The sequence below is a fragment of the Natator depressus genome, chromosome 9, assembly GCF_965152275.1.
Source record: "Natator depressus isolate rNatDep1 chromosome 9, rNatDep2.hap1, whole genome shotgun sequence".
In the NCBI taxonomy this organism is placed as follows: Eukaryota; Metazoa; Chordata; order Testudines; family Cheloniidae; genus Natator; species Natator depressus.
In genome coordinates, this window is record NC_134242.1 from 22,043,808 (window position 1) to 22,065,980 (window position 22,173).

At 40.4% G+C, this 22,173-nt stretch overlaps 1 protein-coding gene across 16 annotated transcripts in view; it reads left to right on the forward strand.

Moving 5' to 3' along the window:
• The window catches only part of LOC141993879 (caspase recruitment domain-containing protein 8-like), a 38,143-nt gene that overhangs the window by 14,086 nt on the left and 1,884 nt on the right, over positions 1–22,173 (forward strand). The window contains exons 2-14 of one of the 16 annotated variants that reach the window (XM_074963669.1): positions 279–310; positions 6,912–6,962; positions 7,765–7,815; positions 8,322–8,351; positions 13,025–13,068; positions 13,169–13,218; positions 14,301–14,521; positions 14,609–14,859; positions 16,192–16,326; positions 16,703–16,841; positions 18,166–18,219; positions 19,405–19,485; positions 21,892–22,164. In XM_074963669.1, the coding sequence (XP_074819770.1) occupies positions 279–310; positions 6,912–6,962; positions 7,765–7,815; positions 8,322–8,351; positions 13,025–13,068; positions 13,169–13,218; positions 14,301–14,521; positions 14,609–14,859; positions 16,192–16,326; positions 16,703–16,841; positions 18,166–18,219; positions 19,405–19,485; positions 21,892–22,164 (1,412 nt within the window). Of the gene's footprint in view, positions 1–278; positions 311–6,911; positions 6,963–7,720; positions 7,816–8,321; positions 8,352–13,024; positions 13,069–13,168; positions 13,219–14,300; positions 14,522–14,608; positions 14,860–16,191; positions 16,327–16,702; positions 16,842–18,165; positions 18,220–19,404; positions 19,486–21,891; positions 22,165–22,173 lie in introns of those variants that run through there. The other 15 variants (XM_074963672.1, XM_074963670.1, XM_074963674.1 and 12 more) reach the window with 15 other exon arrangements.

Consider the following 22,173-nt stretch of genomic DNA (forward strand, 5'->3'; position numbering starts at 1 on the left):
GACACCAAGCCCACGACCAGAATTAGAACAAAGTTTTGCAGCCCAGAGGAGGCTAAACTATTCTGTGAGGGTGTGTAGGATCAAGCCCTACATCAGAATTACTCTTCAGATTTTCAGGGTATTTAGCTAGTTATTTTTCATTTTGATTTTTGGGTTTACATTTAAAAATATTTCTTCTTAAATACCATGTTGTAGACTGGTCACTTGTTGGTTGTAGTAACAGAATATGGCAAAATGTAAACATATATTACTGACGTACCAATCGTTTTGTCTTCCAGTAGTGATGATGTTTCCTCTATAGAAGCAAAAGGTACAGTAACTTTTCAAAATATACAATAGTTTCAAATTGATTTGTTATTGGATTATCAACTCTGTTGAACTTGAATCTCAATCTGATTAACCAAACTACATTTATTTTGTATCCCATTAGTCTCATGAATAAAAATTTGTGGGGTTTTGTTTGTTTTCTGTCATTTATATTTTTCTCAGATCCGTCATATATTCCTTTCATGTTATTTATAAATGTATAAAAATATCATGATTAGAGGAAAGGTAATCATGCATTTATAATTCAGTATGATGGCTTTTTCTAACTTCTGTGTATCACATTTAAAGCATGGATTATTCATATAATGCCAAATACTGCAGTTAGTGGGTGTTTTGTGTGAGATAAGGTATGGCTGAATTTGACCTATAGTGCCCTTACAATTTCAGTTACAGTAAATGTGTAAAAAGAAACTATGACAGATATTGCTTGAAATTATGATAGCTACAATAAAGACAGGATGATCTATACAGATGCTCTTATACATCTAAATTCTTGTATGCTCTTAATAACCCCAGTGTGAACTAAGTTCCTTTGTTTAATGCACATCTTCATTTTACCCCCCATATACCCAGTTCTATGGCCTATGTTATACAGGAAGTCAGACTAGATGATCACAATGATCCCTTCTGGGCTTGGAATCTCTGAATAGCTTCCTCTCTTTTTTGGATGTACTATGGTAATGAGTAGGGGAATCAGTAATTCTGCTGTCATGGCACAAGTTGTCTGGCTATGAAAGAAGAGTGAGTGACCTCCTCCAGAATGATTCTAGGTGATTATGCATCACCTTCCCTGTACACTAGTGGCAGGCATGGTGACAGAGTGGGTGACCACAACCTTTCCTCTCTCTCCTGCAGCTGTAATATGTCACTGCTGCTTCTCACTGATCTTCAGCACCTAGAATTGAGAGCCCCAAATTTGCTACTGGTTACAAACCTCATATTTTCTGGTGGCATAATGTTATGCTTTCCTTAAGCCACTGGATAGGCAGAATTTTGAAGGGTATATTCAATAGTGAAGAAGTCTTTAAAAGGAGAGTGAAGTTAGTTCAATAAGTATCAATTTACAAGGGTAAATTGAAGACAGCAGCCAAATTCTTTGCTTCCTGGAGAACTAAGAGAAAGTCTCAAAATGACTGAAGTCACAAATGCAAGCTTTTAACTTCTTGATTGTTTTTAGTTGTTCCTTGAGCCAAATTATCTTTATGAGAGGAAAAAATAATAGGTTGAGTTAGAATAACAAGGACAGCAGCATAATTAATTACTAAGCTATGGAGTCTGGGAGAGAAGGAAATAGGAATTTACTGTCAAATCATGTCAGTAATTCAGCCATAGGTTTACTCTCCCCAAATATCATGAGCCATCTGATCCGGTTATGGCTAGATGCTGTAACAAAAGAGGCATGATGTGTGCCCACATTCCCTCCTTTAAACACACACCACTCCATAGGATGAAAGATGTCATACTTTCCAAAACAAAAACTGGGACACTTTTATGACCAATTTTTTAGGGTTACAAAACTCCTATAAAAGTGCACTCTTTTTTAATGTGTGCTGATGTTGCTACTGCCAGCTCTTAACTCAGCAGCAACATGTATTTCTCCAGTGGGAGGATGTTTTTCAGTAATCCGGTGTTATGAATAAGTTTATCATGAAACACTGGACTAATGTCATTAATAACCATTTTGAGCAAAAGATTGATTTTCATAAAGTCATTTAACATTTGTCTGAACTCCAAACTGTTCATCACAATGAATACTCTTCGTGGTAAACACAGAGCTTATTATTGAAGAAACATTTTGTAGTTATTAAAAAAAACAGAGCATTTTGACTGATGAAATGAAAAGCCAGAACATTTTGGGTGGACCAGAAGAAGTTCTTGGGACACTAAGATATAATTTGAAAAACCAGGACTGTCTTGGTAAAACAGGATATTTGGCTACTTTATGTAAGATTATGCTATCATGTATTCCCATCTCTTGGTAAATCATACATATTTGATACAGGATCAGAGTTAAAGTTATTTATGGAACTTTAATTTAGCATTTTCGGGTTTTCAAACACTGATTATTTTTATAATAAAATAAAAACCAGCAGGATCTTATTAAAGGGAAAAAGGCAAAATACCACATTTATTGTGAATACAGAAAGAATCATAGTAAGCAGTTAGTTATAGCTATAACATTCCATTCAATCTCCTATTTATTCACACATTCATTCATACAAGCACACACACACACAGGTTCTGCAAGGTTGTTATCATAGTTACCAGCCTTAGAGTTGCTCATGCCAAGCCACTGGCCAGGTGGCCTGGACATGAGGAGGGAGCAGGGCCTTGTCAGATGCTCATCTGATGCTCCTGGAAGTTGGTTTGCAGAATCAGACTCCCAAAGTTCTCACTTTTTAGAGTTTATTTTTATAGGAATGTCTTCCTATGCCAGTCTATGGGAATTGCTTCATCATGCTGTTGCTGAATCAATCAGCAGATAGCACATTCCTGACGGCTCCGTGCTGCTAGAAGTTATCTTGTTCTTTGGTTCTCCCATTCTTGAGGCTGTTGGGTGGATTCCAGTCTGCCCTCCGGGGGTCCTCTGGTTATTTCCACTTGACGCCTTCTTCAGCCGATGGACACTGGATTCTTAGGCTGGCACCTCCCTGATCATTCAGTTATTATCCACACTAAGCATCCATCCACATACATCCTCTATCTCTATTTTAATCACAATTGTTAATACAACAAAAGGGCGGGGAGTCTCTGGGTGCTGTTTCTGTTGTTACAGAGTATTGCTTTGAGTCTCTCTCTGTGTGTGAGTAGTTGTTATTACAAAGAATTGCTTTGAGAACAGACTCTGTCTTAGAATGTACTAACGCAATTAGCAGCTTGCAAGTTTAACACATAGAGGGAGAGAAACAGTACCAAAAACCAGGAGACCTCTTAATTAGTAATACCCTGGAATTTAAACTATGGGGAATCAAACTCATTTGTGATTTTAATACAGAACTTCTTTAATATGATCCAACACTATAACATTCTAATCAGGCTTTCTTCTCATAAGATATTTACAATCCTAGCTCTATCTTACCAAAGTTTTGGGGGTTTTTTGTTTTGTTTTGATCTAGGTTAATCAGAGAATTATGTAGACTAATAATAATTTTCTAAATAAAGAAATCACTACTTTTACACTTCCATTCGCATTTAGAAATGGACAGGTACTCGCTCTCTCTCTCTCATCTTTGAAGAGGAAACAGTTTGTGTTTAGACTAAAGAATCTTAATATAAATTTGTGTGGATTTAATTTTGCACCTAGCTGTCCATGGTCCTGGTCCATGACTGATGCTCCTAGGTGCTACCACAATACAAATGATAAATTATAATAATTATAATAACTGAGCAATGTTGTGCTATTTTATAATAAAGTTGACAGAAACATTCATGAGGTTTAAGTTTTTGCCAGATAATGGCAAAAAAGACATCTAAAAAAAATAAGACCAATATAACTGGCCCAGCTAAGCAAGTCCTACACTCAACTTGGTAGCCATGGCATGAGGGAGGAGGCAATGGGGGTCACACAGCCTCTGGCCCATTGGGGAAGGAGGAATGGGGGACACAAAGTCCTTGGCATAAGTGGGGAGGGTGGTAGGGACTCCCTGAAATAGAAGGGGAGGGAGGGTGCAAGAAAAGGGGTGCAAGGAGCCCATGGTGTGTGCCGTGAGTTTGGCCTGCAGAAGCTATTGAGTATGCAGTCCCCTAGTGGTAATAGTTTATAGGTCTAGGCCAGCGGCTCTCAACCCACGGGCCCACATGCAGCCCAATTAGCACACAGCTGCGACCCAGCTAGCAAACAGGAGCGTTTTGTGAGGAAGTTTAGAGGGAGAGTCGGGGGGTGGGGTGGGAACTAGATACACTTAACATTCTTTAAACTTAAAGCCAAAAACACCCCCTGATAAAAACAAAACATCAACAAAGGAACTCAAGCTGCAGGATTAAAAAGAGAATGCAGGCAGAAGTCCAGCAACAGAGTGGGGGATATCCAATTTATTGCACCCAATGCAGCATGTATGATTACGTGCCCTATAGGCAGGTGGCATATGTATGTGTTCGGTTCAAGGAGCTCCTGGTCCTCGGAGACCGAGTACGGGCTTTGGAGACCAGAGTGGCTGAACTGGAGGAGCTAAGGGAGACAGAGGTACATAGATGAGACTTTCTGGGACGCAGTAGAACGGTCCCACCCCCGTCTGACAGCTTCTGTGCTGTTGAGGAGGATGAAAGTCTCAGGGAAGGAGACCATCCAACTGGAGCAGAGGGAAACGATCCCATGCTTGGGAGGGACCCTACTTCCATATGACTTTGTGGTATCCTCTCACACTGATGACATCTCTCCAGGGGAGGGAACTCCAGTTATTAGGAAGAGACAGGTAATAGTTATGGGGAATTTGATCATTAGAAAAATAAATAGCTGGGTTTGCGATGACTGGGAGAACCGCATGGTGACTTGCTTGCCGGGCGCCAAGGTGGCAGATCTCTCAAAACATCTAGATAGACTTATGTGTAGTGCTGGGGAGGAGCCGGTGGACGTGGTACATGCAGGTACCAATGACATAGGGAAGGATAGGAGAGAGGTCCTGGAGGCCAAATTTAGGTTGCTAGGTAAGAGGTTGAAGTCCAGGACTTTCATGGTAGCATTCTCTGAAATGCTTCCAGTTCCACATGCAGGGACAGTTAGACAGGCAGATCTGCAATGTCTCAATATATGGATGAGATGATGGTGTAGGGAGGAGGGGTTTAGATTTATTAGGAACTGGGAAAACTTTGGGGAAAGGGGGAACCTATACAGGAAGGATGGGCTCCACCTAAACCAAAATGGAACCAGATTGCTGGCACTTAAAATTTAAAAGGTCGTAGAGCAGTTTTTAAATTCAGGGCTTGTGGAAAGCCGACAGGTGTGAAGGAGCATGTGGTTCGGACAGAGACATCCCTTAGAGGAGGCTTTTAATGGAGATTCTCTATGTCCTAGTAAGGAGGAGAGGATGGAAGATAATAAAATACGGGTAGGATCTGATAAGAAACAGTCAAATGAAAAAGAGTCCCATTCAATTTCATCTTTTTTTTAAAGTTCTTATATACAAATGCTAGGAGTCTAAATAATAAGATGGGTGAACTAGAGTGCCTCGTATTAAATGAGGATATTGATATAATAGGCATCACAGAAACTTGGTGGAATGAGGATAATCAATGGGACACAGTAATACCAGGGTACAAAATATATCGGAAGGACAGAACAGGTTGTGCTGGTGCGGGGAGTGGCATTATATATGAAAGAAAGCATAGAATCAAATGAAGTAAAGGTCTTAAATGATCCAAACTGTACCATAGAATCTCTGTGGATGGTAATTCCATGCTCGAATATTAAGAATATAGCAGTAGGTATATATTACCAACCACATGACAACGAATAGTGATAGTGACTGTGAAATGCTCAGGGAGATTAGGGAGGCTATTAAAATAAAAAACTCAACAATAATGTGGGATTTCAACTATCCCCATATTGACTGGGTACATGTCACCTCTGGATGGGATGCAGAGATAGTTTCTTGACACCTTAAATGACTGCTTCTTGGAGCAGCTAGTCCTGGAACCCACAAGAGGCAAGGTAATTCTTGATTTGGTCCTAAGTGGAGCATAGGATCTGGTCCAAGAGGTGAATATAGCTGGACTGCTTGGTAATAGTGACTATAATATAATTAAATTTCTCCTTCTCATAACACAAGAACTAGGGGTCACCAAATGAAATTTATAGGAAGCATGTTTAAAACAAACAAAAGGAAGTTTTCCTTCACACAACGCACAGTCACCCTGTGGAACTCTGCCAGAGGATGTTGTGAAGGCCAAGACTAAAAGGATTCAAAAAAGAACTAGATAAGTTCATGGAGGATAGGTCCGTCAATGGCTATTAGCCAGGATGGGCAGGGATGGTGTGTCTAGCCTCTGTTTGCCAGAAGCTGGAAATGGGCGACAGGGGATGGACCACTTGATGATTACATGTTCTGTTCATTCCCTCTGGGGCACCTGGCATTGGCCACTGTTGGAAGACAGGGTATTGGGCTAGACGGACCTTTGGTCTGACCCAGTATGACCGTTCTTATGTTCTTATATGTATGTTCTTAGCTGTGTGCTAAAGGCCGCCGGGCCTGTGCAGCGGGGTCTGGGTTCCTGGCTGCCCGGCTGCCCAGCCAGCGGGGTCCAGGCTGCCCAGCCCGACGTGGTGAGGGGGTCAGGGCCGCCAGCCAGCCCCGCAGGGTCCGTGGTCTGGGGCTGCCACCTGGCCCCTCACCCTGGGCTCCACTCCTGGCTGCACTCTGTGGAGGGGGCTCTGTGCAGGAGGTGCTGTGCATAGGAGTCTGGGGGCGTTTTTGGCGGGGGGGCACTTTGGTTCCCAACACTGTGGGCCGCATAAAAATAGGTTGAGAACCACTGGTCTAGGCTCAGGGACTTTAACTGTTTGTATGTATTTGAAAACATTATCCATTCTTTCATTTTTCTTGTAAAACATACATGTTTAATCCCCTGCTGTATTTCTTTTTCTAAAGTAGAAAGTTATGGCACTAGAGAGGATGACTCAGCTCAAGAGTGTAAATCAGGTAAGCAGAAAAGTATTATTCTTACTAAAGCTCTAAGTCTTATTGAAGAATCCATTGAAAACTGCAAGCAGATAATCCAAATAATACTCTCTTCTTTGAGTCTGGGATATTTTACATTTTGATCAACACCAAACTTCATAGAACAGGCATGACCTACCGTTCTGATCCTTTTTAAAGGTGCCTAAATAAGGTCTGTCATGTCACTGAGGTGTTATGTAAATAAAGGGAGGAATTTCTCATGATGTTTTGATAGAGTAAGCCTGTGGTATCATTTTTATGCTAACTCCTCAAATTGTGTTTTTTTCTTACCAGTGTTTTCTTTTCAGCTTACACTTTTAAATGTAAGGTAATGAAACCTTTTTGCAACACATTCACTGTCTATGGATCAAATCATGGCTGGTCTGTGCAGATATGCTAGTGTGGGGAGAGGGTTCATGGAACTCTTTCCCCACTATGTCTGCTGTGAGTCAGCCATAGCTTAGATTGCTGACGGGGGGGCTTTATGTTATGGGGCTAGAGGTGGTCTCTCAGGTAGGAAGCCCAAACCATTCAGGGCTTTATATGTCACAACCAACATCTTAAACTCTACTCATAAACCAATAGGAAGCCCGTGCAGATTCTGGAGCATTGGTGTCGTATACTCCCAGCAAAAAAGCCCCCTCAATAAGGGCCGCTGCATTTCTCTCTCTTATGTATATAACTTGTTGCCTGGCTAATCTGCTTGCATATCTAAATTTACGTTTTGTTTATCCATGAAGTTATTTAGTTATTACCATGGCTAATGGGATGTAATTTTATTAAGGAGATGACAGTTCTGAAAATAACTCTGAAAGTAGCTCTGAAAGTGAGTCAGGTGAGTATTATGTTGCAATATCTATGTTTCATTGCACTCATTTAAGCTTTTAGATTGATCTTAAATGATTAAAACACTACTGTTTATGTAAATAATTTCAAACCAGTTGTTTACCATGATCAGTTCAGTGATTAGATACTGAGAAGCTGAATAATATTTTATGTGCTCAAATTATTCTCATGGTCATTCATGAGTAAGGATTTACCCAGAGAAGTAATAAAAAAAAGGCTAAAGTTTTTTTATTCTAGACACAATACTTGTTGAAATCATTTTTTGTTTCACAATAGTTGTCCTTAGCAACAAGAGGTCATAAATACACTTAAAAATTGGCAGCGAAAGTGGCAAAACAGGATGAACAGAAAAAGAATTGCAGGAAGTGATTGCTGTTAGTGAAAGGCATGCATGTTTTGAAGTATGTGTGTTATATTACCAGCAGTCTATTTATATTTCATACATGTTGATAATTTAATTTGTATTTAAATAATTAGAAGGCTTTTTGTCTGCAGATACTGAGGAGACAAATACAAGAAAAACAGGTGAGTATATACATATTCGTTCTTATTTCTGTTTCCATAAAAGGACAAGTTCCATTAGTAATTCTTACAACAATTTATAGGGGGAAACGGGATGCAAGAGCAACCAAATGGCTGAGTGTTGATACAATGTGTAGCATAGTCTAGTTGTAAAGAATTTCTTCCTGTTAATCCCTCCCCAAATTAATAAAGAGCCCAGTTAAGAATTTATATTTTATGGTCTTACGCACTCATACCGTGTATTTATAAATACTTCCTGAATGCAATTTTAAAGTTGCAGAGTTATGGACCGTAAATTCAGGATATACCAAAGTTACTGTACTCCCTTGCATGTAAGCATTGCAAATAGCTATGGGGAAAACTAATCTCAGGTAAAATAGAGTTTACTCAAGAATGAATTCAACTCACAGCCTTGAATTATGTGTTCACATATTGTTTTTCAGATAACATAGTATAACAGCATGCCACACACACCTCCCTTAAGATAGTGTGATCATGTAATTAAAGACTCTCACAGCCTGATTCTGCAACCCTTTCGGCTGGCACTACTAATGTGAGTATACATTACTCACCATGATTAAAGGCTGCAGAATCAGGTCAGTGGTGCATATTATCGGTAGAGCTGGTAGTGCCACCTATAGTTAAGGTAGCCTGACACTTCCCATTACAAAACCCTGTTTTCAGTTGCTTATAACATTGCCAAACTTTAATGATTCAGACTGATATGTTCCATGCTGAGTGTTGAAGCTTTTTGCAAAGTTTCAGCAAAAATGGTCCATCCATTTCCAAAAACAATATTAGGGAAAAAGACATTGTTTTTCCCATATTTAAAGAGAAAAATTCATACATCCATTTCATTGAGAAGCTCTAGTGCAGTGGTTCCCAAACTTTTTTTTTTGCAGACCACTTCAAAATTGCTGAGGGTCTCAGCAGACCACTTAATGATCTTTCCAAATGTTGTTTGTACTGTTAGCTAACTATTGTAAAGCGCTTTGGATAAAAGCACTATATAAAAAAAACTTTAATAATAATTAATGTTTTTTTGTTCTACAAATAAAAACACACCACTCATATTTTAATATCAGTAGTCTTACCTTTCTAATGCGATGGATGTGCCCTCTCTCCCCTGCCGCGGCAGCCCCTTAGCTGGGGCTAGGAACGAGGGGGTCTCTCCCTCTCTTCTCCACCGAAGCAGCCCCTGAGCTAGGGCTGGGAAGGAGGGCCATCTCTCCCTGGCAGCCATAGCCCAGGAGCTGGGGAAAGTCGCCTCTTTCTCTGGCCGCCACAGCCCTGCACGTCCCAAATTCACCCCACTCCCTCTTCTCACCCCACTGCCCCCTCCCTCCTATCCCCTATTCCCCCCAGGGCCACCACCTCACCTCACATATGCGTCTTCTCCAGGGTCCAGGCACCTAATTAGTGGAGCTGCGCAGGCGTGGCTCCACTAATTACTTGCGTGGCCCTTCATTCTCTCATGTGTGGCCACCCAGGCACGTGCCTTAGAGGGAACTATCCGCGGACGACCTGAAAGGAGCTTGCGGACTACAGGTGGTCTATGGACCACAGTTTGAGAACCTCTAATTAGGTGGCTGAACCCTGGAGAAGATGCACATGTGAGATGAGGTGGTGGCCTTGGGGGATATAGGAGGTAGGTGGAAGGGGGCAGTGGAGTGAGAACAGGGGTTGGGGGGCATTTGGGACGTGCAGGGCTGTGGCAGCCAGAGAAAGAGGCGACTTTCTCCAGCGCCAGAGCAGCAGCTGCCAGGGAGAGACAGCCCTCCTTCCCAGCTCCCGCTCCGGGGCTGCTGTGGCGGGGGAGAGAGGGCACATCCATCCCATTAGAAAGGTAAGGCTACTGATATTAAAATATGAGTTGTGTGCTTTTATTGTAGAACAAAAAAATTATTATTATTAAGGGTTTTTTTATATAGAGCTTTTATCCAAAGTGCTTTACAATAGTTAGCTAACGGTACAAACAACATTTGGAAAGATCATTAAGTGGTCCGCCGAGAACCTCAGCAATTCTCAAGTGGTCGGCAAAAAATAAAGCTTGAGAACCACTGCTCTAATGCTTCTATGGTTTGGAGCTGGGACTTGAAATTTGGCCTGGGGGAATCACCCTGGTGTCAGGGATAGGCTTTTTGTCATCTATGTAAAAGAGTGTCTCAATTTGGCCAAGTTATAAGCCTTTAAAAATCTCACTTCACACATGCTCAGTAGAGATTTGTTAGAATTTGGCAGTTAAATTCTCTGAAGATTCCATCTGCTGCTCCTGGGGGAATTCTGCACACACACAAAAAAATTCTTCACACAATATTTGAAAATTCTGCAAAATTCTGCATATTGTATTTGTCAAAATAACACAATATAATCATGCCAGTTTCAATTATTTTGGTATTTTATTTCAAAATATCTGTCAGTGAGTATGTCTGTAACAATACGACCAAAAAAAAAAGATTCTGGTAATTTTTTTTTACATAGATTCCTTACTACGCATATTAATGCAGAACTTTGAGTAATTCATTTAAATTACAGTACAGAACTGTATTTTCTGCACCTGTCAGAAGTAGTGCAAAGGCTTGGGGGAGTCAGGGGTAACCGAGGAGCTGAGGGAGGGGGAAGGAGCCTAGGAGTGAACCTGGAGGATGTTGGGTGTAGGTGTGAGAAGCTTTTTGGGGGGAGGGGGATTGTTAGGGAGTTGGGAAGCCTCCCCCATGCAGACCCTGGCTGACCCCAAGCCTCTCCCATTCAGTCAGTCACATCTGCCCCCGTCCCTGCACTCCCCATCCCCATGGGTCTCTGCAGCCCCTCTCCTCCATCCCCAGGCTCAACAATGTCACTCCACTAACTCCTGAGCCCATGCCCCAGTCTGTCCCCGTACTAGCCATTCTGAACCCCAGTCTATGACCCTCTAGCAGCCCCGTATGCTCTACTCTGTCTGAACCTGGCTCTGCGGCATGGTGCTGTGATAAACTTCTACTTCTGGGGGAGTTCTACAGCACTGGGCATCAAATTTTTTTCCCCCACAGAAAATACATTCACCCCAGAAGTGCTGTAGTTCCGCCTTTTGCCTACCAGAGGCTGCTGTGGTGCCAGAGCAGCTGGCTGTGTTCATGGGTTCACACACTTTTCCAATGGGTTTCCCGAAAAGGGATGGGGGATTGAGGTCAGACAAGAGCCAGTGGTGGTGGGAACTGGAATAGCTGGGCAAGGATAGTGGTACAAGAAGACCAGGGTTGGAAGATTGGGACTGGCTGGACAAGGTGACTGGAACTGGGATGAGGAGCCTGGAGGGGTGGAGACTGGGACTGGATAGACAAGGCGAATGGGATTGGGGTGAAAAGGTGTGTGGGGTATGTAGGAAACTGGGTTGGGGAGCTGAGGGGAGAAGCAGAACTGGCATAGGGACAGGCTGGAGGGGACATGGGCAGAAAGGGTCAGGTTTGTGGGGAACAAGAGCGAAAGGGTCTATGACTTCTGTGACTCCTCACAGCATTTCTCTGCCGTCAGCAAATACCTGGGAAACCCGTTGGCAAAGTGTGTGTGTTATCCCCATCTGCTGCTGATCCCTAGAAGATGACAGCCTACTACAGCTATCTGTTACTCTGTTAACTCAATGGCAAGGGTCTGTGCTGTAGATCTAAAGGTTCCTATCCTACCGACGAACACGTAGGGGTCAGTATGATTCCACCTGCTGATTCCAATTTCTGTTTTTGAAACACTAAAATATTACACACACAAAAACCTATGTGAAAAGAATATTAAGGTTGTAAAGGCAAACACTGGGAAATTAGGAGATGTTAGAATTAAGGTGGCCCATGCCCTCTTATGCATACACATTGTGATAGAGTCTTTGTGCTTACTTTCATACAACCCTGAAATTTGTCCATTATTTCATACATTCTTAAATATGAAGGCCATAAGGGACCATTTTGATCATCTAATCCCTCCTCTTGCATGACACAAGCCATATATTTAACCCAGTGATTTCTGCATGTATGCTAACAATTTGTGGTTGAACCACGAGAGTTAACGGAAAGACAACACTTAAACATAGGTTACCATGTGCCTTGGACAGTTAAGAGAGAAATACAGTATTGATGAATGAGTTTTTATTTTTATTTACATTTAAATCAGACTTTATGAATCTCATGGGTCTGATTCTATGATGTGAATTGAAATAAAGGAGTTGAGGTTGCTGATGAGGGAAGGGAATAGTAGCTTCATTTTTTTTGGGTAGGCAGTTGAAGTCAGTGGGGTTGTGCCAGTGCACCTGTGAGCAGAAATTTGCCCAGAGGGCTGATGGATTTGATATATGGTGTATTTCTGCAAAATATCACTGGATTAAGCAGTGGAAAAAACTAGAATCAAAGGGAGGTTAGAATGTTTAGAGCCGATGGAAGGGTATTAAAAAGATCATCCTCCGCTTTATTTTATGCAAAAGCTTTGACTAGGGCCTGTTTCAGCTTGAGTATAGTTCATTATACATAATTGTGTATGAAATGTGTATTTTATAGAAGTAATCATTTTTATAGACGAAGAATTGGAAAAGAATGAATTGCTGCCACCTGTTGAATCAGGTTTGAATGGATCTTGTTGAAATTGTGCATCTGACAATTTTTTAATAATTTTTCATTTTAAAGAGTTGATTTTTACCTCTCTTTTTTTTCATTTAGAGGCTAATAGCCAATTTCACTGTGAACATGTCAAGACTGAACATGTACGTTTTTAAAATCCACATGAGAATTTGTGTTAGTATTTTGCAAATTGTAATTCTGCAAAATTTGTGCCTCACCAAATTTATTCATTTATACATACAGAACCAGAAAGAGCAAGTGACCCCCAGAAGGCTTCCCAGAGGACAATTTTGGTAGGTATTGTTTAATGTAATTGGTGAATGTTTACATTGTCCAGCTCAAAATGCTTCTATCTTCAGCTGAATTACATAAGCGATTAATTTATCCTATGTATCCTGCTTAGAAGCATGTTTATAATTGTAAGTGAAGATGTCTCAAAATCCATTAAAAATAAACAGTTCATTACTCTCATCAGCACTAGCTTCTGGGCCCAATCCAGCAAAATTTAACTTGAAGTATGTGAGCAGTCTCACTGAAGTAATTAAAGTTAAGCACGTGCATAAGTCCTAGTCCGAGGCTTCTGTAAAGTGTCTTGTTCTGTAATTCCTTTTTTTCACCTGAACTTGTCTAGACGTTGTGTACTTTCCATTTGAATGTCTGCCTTGCCACAGTTATTCATGCATTTCTCACCTTTGGATTGGATTACTGTAATGTGCTTTACTTTGGATTAGTTCTGAATATCACTCAGGTTATATCTATATAGCAGCTGGGAGGGTGATTCCCAGCATGGGCAGACAGATGTGCTAGGTCTGCTTGAGCTAGCGTGCTAAAAATACTGTGGCAAGAGTGGCAAGAGTGGCAGCTCGAGCTAGCTGTCCGTGCCACCCTGTCCACACTTCTGTTTTAGCACAATAGCTTGAACAGAACTAGTATGTGTCTGCCTGTCTGCATGGGGAATCACCCTCCGAGCTGCTGTGTAGACATACCCTCAGAAGCTTCATCTAAGGTCTGGTCCAACATCCATTGGAAGTCAATAGGAGTTGGTTTGAGCCCCTAGTGTGGGTAGCAGCTCTCCACTTTACCTGTGTATCAAGCTCTGCACTGGTTTGGACTTCCTCCATTCCTGCATTCATTTAGCTGACACGCTAAAAAAACAAACAAACAAGCTTAGGCTTAATCTTTAAAAAAAAAATTAAATAAAAAGATTTTAGGTGCTATTTTCCATGCTGTTCTTGGTGGGGAGAAAACCTCAAAGGAACAAGTCATTTTTAAAAAATAATTTATCTCATATGAACCACTTTTAAACAAATCACATTACGTGATATTTAATATGTAATGAAAGTTAAACTGTATTTGTCACATTTGTCGAATACAGGTTGAAGCTGGAGGCAGAGGGAACTTACCAATGTACTGTTACAGGCTTGATTTTCGATGTAAACAAGGCTGCTGTAATCAAATATTCTGTGTTGTCTTGGAGCAAATATGCTGATTATGTTAAAAAACCATGGATAGTCGGTGGCCCTATATTTGATGTCAGTTGTGACTCAGCCTCTGTTCTTACTTCCATTCAATTCCCACATTCCCTCAGCCTAAATGGTAAGTACTGTATATTGAGTTTAACAAATGTAGCTATCTATTACTGTTCATTATAAGAAATGTTAATGTTTTGGTATCTCTTTGCAGATCATGAATCTGACATGACATTCAAAGTTTTACATATCAAAAGTACTGGTCCAGCATTTGAGCCTTCTGTTGATCATTCAATGACGCATGTCAAATGGCATGTGAGTTCTCTCTCTCCAGTAGGACCGGTTATTCAAACACAAGAGCCAGTACAGTACGATGGGGCTGTAATTTTATACAAAGTTGTCAATAATCACCCTTCCTTATCATTTCGTGTGTATGTAGCAACAAATAACGATTCATTTATAAAGGTATGGTATGTTTTTTTAACTTACCAGTGGAAAGTGCTCAAATTCAATATAAATATGCCCAAATGTTGATCATTAAAATGTTGACATTGTCTTGTAGTTTAGGCCTCAGATCTGATGTACATTAAATTTATAATGTGGCCATGGTGTTGGAGACATAGAGAGTCTGATCTTCCAATAAAAAGAAAAGGAGTACTTGTGGCACCTTAGAGACTAACCAATTTATTTGAGCATAAGCTTTCGTGAGCTACAGCTCACTTCATCGGATGCATGCAGCTCACGAAAGCTTATGCTCAAATAAATTGGTTAGTCTCTAAGGTGCCACAAGTACTACTTTTCTTTTTGTGGATACAGACTAACACGGCTGCTACTCTGAAACCTGATCTTCCAATAGAGTGTCTCACATGCCGGGGTCTAGGAGTCATTGGGAATTCCATGCATGGAGGGCTTGCAGGATCAGGATGAGGACCAGAATGGTTCAGCTCCCAGATTAGCTCATACTCTGTCATTCATTTTCATTGTTTGTGACAGAATTGACCTTTAAGCTGCCCCATGTAACATAACAGTGAGAGAATGATATTTGAAAGTTACTGAAGAATAGACACTTGGCAGGACTCACTCTGATCCAGTCGGCATTGTGATGCTGTTTGCAGGGGGCTAACAATAGGTCTGCTCCTTGCTTTATTCAGAGGAGGCTAAATATGAAGTCAACATGTCGGCAGTTAGAACCCAGTCCTGCAAAGAATTGTGCACCCTCATTTCCCCTTTGAAGTTTTCTCATGGGCAGTGGAAAGTGGTCAGCACCTCAGAGGATAGGGTTCAATGAAACTAGAGAAGGTAGAAGAATGTTTCTCTGGTGGTTTCTTGCTAATGAATGCTTTTGTAAATTTGTATATTGCTTTTTGTAAGGCTTGTTGTGTGGAAAGGCACATATGTGGTAAAAAGGATTATTAGTAATGAGCAGAAATGAAAGTTGTGAGTAGCACTTTAAAAAAAGCCCTATAGACAATCACATTCATTATTTGCATAATGGGATATCATCCGAATGCAGTGGCTTACTGATCTGCACAGGGTGAAGGCTCCATCAGTATCTGATTGGAGAGGGATCTGGGTGCCTTGGGCACATAAACCTGTCCAGCTGTGAGTGAGAATATATCCCATGATCTGTAAATGTTTGATTTGACCATTTACTTTCCAAGGAAAAGCATCACCATCCATTAATAAAACTGGGGATATAGAAAACCACAAGGAAGTTTAGAAGCACATCATTGTTTATGAAATTCTTTAATTTGTAGACCAGGATGAGTATCAAGTAAATGTATTTTTAAATTTTAGGATATCTCGAAAGCAGTAAAACATTCTGATAAGAAATTCATCAAAATTGACAAGCCCCCGGTTTGTCAAAAACGACTACAAAATGGAAAGAGATACAGATTAATTAGTGAGTCAGAAGCTGAAATAACTCCTGAGGTATGTTCTATATGAATACATAATTGGACTGTCAATGTGCATATCACAGCTCAGCTGCAAACATTTTGTGAAAAATACAGGTTTTATCATTTATACTCCTCATAAATTCAGGGCATGCATCACTGTAAATGAATTCCAGCACATTTGTTTGTTATCATTACAGGAAAGCTATACCCTTAGAAACTCTAAAACTATAGGGGTGAATCCGGGCCCCACATGAAATCACTGGCAAACTTCCTGTTGGCTTCATTGCTGCCAGGATTACACTCCAGATCTATGCCACAGCTTTTCCGAAAGCTGCCTTTTTATGTTTAAGCTATTTTAATGCTTACAGTAAATGTTTTAGCTTTTTTAAAAAACTGATTTACATTTTTAGGAAATTCAATTTGTTGATGGCTCTCTCTTAAAATTAAAAAGTTATATTGAAGTCTACTTGGAGCAACCTATGGAGTTTACATTATCTTTGATTGAACTCGAGTCTGAAGAAATTGTCTGGAAAGCAAAACTAAGAGAATGTGAGTATTTTTTGTGTTTGACTGAGCTATAGTTTGTTTCTGTTGAAAACGTGTGCAAGTTTGGGTCAAATTCTGTTTCCATTGAGGTCACCAGATCTGGAGCTGAAAGTGCCAAAACACTAGGAAAAGGCAGCTGTGATTCTTGTGGCTAGGACAGAGGCAGGGAATATTGGAAAATGTAATGTAATTTATTTTAATTTAAATATTATATATAATATAAAATATCTCAACATTTTATAACTTTTATTTTGTGGGTTTACACATGTACTGCAGCAGAAGTGCAGTTATGAGAGCATAACATCATTACAGTCTCAGAAATGAGAATGGCAAAATATATTTTCCATTTTGGTTAATAATATATGTATAATATACATTTGAAAAAGAGCAAAGGCCTGAATATATATTTACATGAGCATAATATAAATATGAATTTACCTAAAACAGTAGAAGTAGAGCATTGAGTACTCTGATTTAATTTATGGTACATGGTGAAACTTTACCATGCGAAATATTTATTTATTTGTTTGTTTATTTGTATAGCTAATATTACCCAAATTTTCAGATAACCAAGACTGAAAGATGCCCAACAATCAATGTAAAATAAATATTTATACAATACAGAGTTTTATGACTTTAGATCTAGTGATATAACGATAATGATAGTAATATTGTACTTTGTTATTTTCCAAAATGTTTGTTTCCTGTTTTACCCAAGTAGATAGATTTTCTAACAAGCTGCTATTCATTATGAAAGTCTGTAGGGATGTGAATGAATCTTGGTAATGAAATAAATACAGAAAGGAATAGATATTAGGATATTTGGGAACTGTGTTTCAAAAAAGATTTGGTTCATGAATGTTATGTAAATATCATGTTGTGCTGATTTAGAATGACATAACACTGTAGTAGAACCTTGCTTATTTACACTAATGACTGAGAACCCATTAGAAGATGGTCAGAATTAGCCAAGGGTTAAATCTTAACTTCCATGGGTTTGGATCAGGCTGTTTATCAACTGACCAAACAGTAAAAATTGAAAGAATTTCACATTGCAGAGTAGACTGTTTTAATTTATTTTAGAAAGGGTGGTTGAGTTCTAATTATTAAAGATAATACATCATATTATACATGCTGTGAAATATTTGATAAAAGTAACAAAATCATAGCAAAGTGATCTCATTACAGTACCCTACTGTTAAATCTTTGCTGAGCAGTGGAAGAGACTAATAATTTTTCTGTGTGAGAATTATTGGATTTGTGGATTAGCAGTGAGAATTATTGTAGTGCCTTTCATTTACTCCAGAAAACATTTATATTTTAACAGGTGACTGGATACTACATGACCAGAACAAGAATGAGCAGCAAAGAAACACAGTCAGTAAGTTATTTAAAAGAAAAGTGGGTACTACATTATTTCTATTCTTTACAACTTGGTTGTGCTGTGTAAGGTTCCTCCCTCTTGGGGTTAGTGCACCCCCTTCCAGCAGCGTTGGGGTGTCGGTAGGTTGGCTGGATGTTTGTCAGGATGGCCTGACTTGCAGCCATGTAACTGCCCTATTAGCACTTCCCATCTCTACCGGGGGGCGCAGCACACTGCCCATTAGCAGGGGTCCCCAGTCCCTGGTTGGGGTGCATAACAACAGTCTGTGACTCCAGCCCTGCGGAGTTAGGGTTGCCAGGTGTCCAGTTTTCAACCAGAAAGTCTGGTAGAAAAAGAGACCTGACAATGTCCGGTCAAATGTACTGACTAGACACCCAAAGTCTGGTTACTGTGGGCAGGGGAGGGGGGGAGGTGCTGGGTCATCACCTGCGCCCATAGGCGACGACTTCCCCTCTGCCTGGTGGGTGCAAACAGAGCAACAGTTACTGGCTCAGGCCTAAGGTTTCATGCCCGGCCAGCTCCTGAGTGTGGGGTGGGGAAAGGGGACCCATGCCCATCCTGATCCACCGGGTGTCAGCCCAGGAGCCTAGCAGTGGAAGACAATCCCACCAGGGGCTCAGCAGGGAAGCGGGCGGTTGCTGCTTTGCAGCCCAGCAGCCCAACTGGACCAATGTCTGGTTTCGCTGGGCAACTTCCTACCAGTTCCTGCGGGTGTCACTCCGTTGCAGCCCAGCTGTGGCTCACAGGCTTGCAGTTGGGTGGCCCTTGCTCCAGTCTCTCCCCAGTGTCTTCTGTCTTCTGGGCAATAGGTTGCTGGTCTTTGCCGCAACTGGTCATGGACCTCACTGAGGGCTCAGCTCTCTGAGAGAGCTGTCTGCCTTGTTCTCTGGTCCAGCCGAACTGAGCTGCAGGGCCCTACTCTTATACTTCCTGCCCTGCCCCTGCACTTCCTGGGGAGGGTGGGACAGGGTTAGCTGCGCCTAGCAAATGAAAGATTATTTCATGTGATGAAACCTCCAGGAATATGTCCAACCAAACTTGGCAACCCTAGCTGTGCCTCCCAAGGGAAGTAAACCCCCTCTGCACTGGAGAGAGGCCACTCTGCTTCAGTACCTGCTGATTAAGCACAGGAAAAGAATATATGAAACAAAAAAATAAAATCAGTTGTCATCTACTCCTTAGGAAACAGAAGACGGAAATCAAGCAACAGCCTTTCTGACGAAGAATTTTATAATAAAAGGCTAAAGGGTAGAGATATTTCAGGTAGAGAATTTTTGTGTGATTCAAAAATATTTGTTTATGGTTCATTTTATACTATTTATTTATTTATTAGGGCTAAATGTTAAATTGGCCTCCACAAATCTGACCACAGAATTTATGGGGACAGAAACCCGCATTTGTGGATGCAGAAGGCATCAATATACCTCATTTGTAGGAACAAATGTTTGCTTGTATGACCACAGGTTGATGCTATAAATTAGGTGAGTGCATACATCAAGACAAAAGAGCTGCTTTTGAAGAATTTTTGCTATAGTGCTGGATTTTTTTTCCAGAAGAATTCTCCACCCAACAACTGGGACCGGATTTTCTCAAAGTTCAGCTCCCATTCTGAAAGTAATAGCCTGATTTTTCAGAAGTGCTCAGCACCCAGTAGCTCTCATTGAGAAGTCAATGGGACTCAAGCACATGCTTATGTACTTTGCTGAATTAGGGCCTTAATTCAATACGTTCCAATATCAGATGCACCTGCTGCTACTGGATATGCTAACAGATAACAGGTTGCACGGATAATTCTAGATGCCTCTAAGAACCTTAGCTTTATTTTTCTTCCAAACATATTGCTAAAAGTTCAGCCTTGCTGGCTTTCCTAATGGTTACTCTGAGAAATTATAGACATGCTGGGGTTAATCACCAAAATGTCGTACAGAGGAGTATCATATTACAGTAGACATTACAATATTCAAAATTGTACATTTGGATCCAGTTTCTGTTTACAATTTCATGTATATAAAGTTTTAAGTCAGAGCTTTACATTACATTTTTAACCCCTGCTTTACAGTGTTTGAATTCTGTCCAGGAAAGGGATACATCTTTTGCTTCCAGTACCTATTTTTGCATGGTCAGCTCATCCAAAGAAAATAATGATAATGTCTGAATAAGGTGATATTCAAGAAATGCAGAAAGAATCAGCAAAAAAAACGAGGAGTGCTTGTGGCACCTTAGAGACTAACAAATTTATTTGGGTATAAGCTTTCGTGGGCTAAAACCCACTTTATCAGATGCATGCAGTGGACAATACAGTAGGAAGATATATACACACAGAGAACATGAAAAAATGAGTGTGGCCATACCAACTGTAACGAGACTAATCAATTAAGGTGGGCTATTATCAGCAGGAGGAAAAAAACCTTTTTTAGTGATAATCAGGATGGCCCATTTCAAACAGTTGGCAAGAAGGTGTGAGTAACAGTAGGGGAAAAATTAGCATGGAGAAATAGTTTTTACTTTGTGTAATGACCCATCCACTCCCAGTCTTTATTCAAGCCTAATTTAATGGTGTCCAGTTTGCAAATTAATTCCAGTTCTGCAGTTTCTCGTTGGAGTCTGTTTCTGAAGTTTTTTAGTTGGAGAATTGCGACTTTTAGGCCTGAAATTGAGTGACCAGGGAGGTTGAAGTGTTCTCTGACTGGTTTTTGAATGTTATAATTCTTGACGTCTGATTTATGTCCATTTATTCTTTTGCGTAGAGATTGTCCGGTTTGGCCAATGTACATGGCAGAGGGGCATTGCTGGCACATGATGGCACATATCACACTGGTAGATGTGCAGGGGAACGAGCCTCTGATGGTGTGGCTGATGTGATTAGGTCCTATGATGGTGTCCCTTGAATAGATATGTGGACAGAGTTGGCAATGGGCTTTGTTGCAAGGATAGGTTCCTGGGTTAGTGTTTCATTTGCATGTCAATGATAGGCTCTCTCTGTAGTTCTCTGTGGTGGCTTTTAGCCACTAGAGGGCGCTATTTAATCATTTAAAAACTTCATTTACAGTATTTAATAAAATGATCCATTGAAAGAAAAATCTGATTAGACCATTGAGGTTCTGACTAGATAGATATAATCATGCAGGTTGTGACTTCTTAACAAAGTAATTATTAGAAAGGTATAATAATCATCGTTATCTGTAAGGAGTAGCACACTTTAAGATAGACTGTTATGTTAGATACCTGCATTTTTCAGGTGATTGAAGGAACTTGGCTTTCAGCTTAATGCTGCATATGCATCTGAAGTATCTGGGTATTCTGTATAATAGCATACCTAGATGTTTCAGACTTGTGGATTTTTTCCACTAGACAAGTAGCTGTTCACGATCAGAAAAAATTTTCAAGTCCTGGGCACAAAAACTAAATTTTTTAAGATATTTTTGCGACCTAGGACATTTTGCACTTCTTCTTCAGGCGACTTTTCATCACTCCTGATGCTTACTTTGCTTGTCTTGTCAGTTCCTGTACTGCCTGGTAAGCTAGTAAGTCAGTACAGTTTTCATTAGTCAGCATTATAGCAGCATCAATAAATGAAGTGAAAATGCAGCTTCAGCTCACTGACTAATATGATCACCTTCGTCGTATGTCTCCTTGTTGCAGCTGATTTGTATCCTGTTTGTTTTTTAGATGGAACTAAAGCTAAAACTACGTTAACTGATCAGCAACTGATGACTCTTGCAAAGAAGATGGGTAAAGACTGGAAAGAAATTGCCATTGAATGTCTTAAGTTAGAAATGAAAGATATTCAGCAGATTCAGGCAAAAGAAGAAGAGGTTAATGTTCATAAATTCCTGATGTTGGAGAAGTGGAGGAAAGGTGAAAAGAGTAATGGAACTGCGCAAAATTTGTATGACAGTCTCAAGGATCATGTGTCATATGAAATAATACAGATACTGGAAGGTACACTTC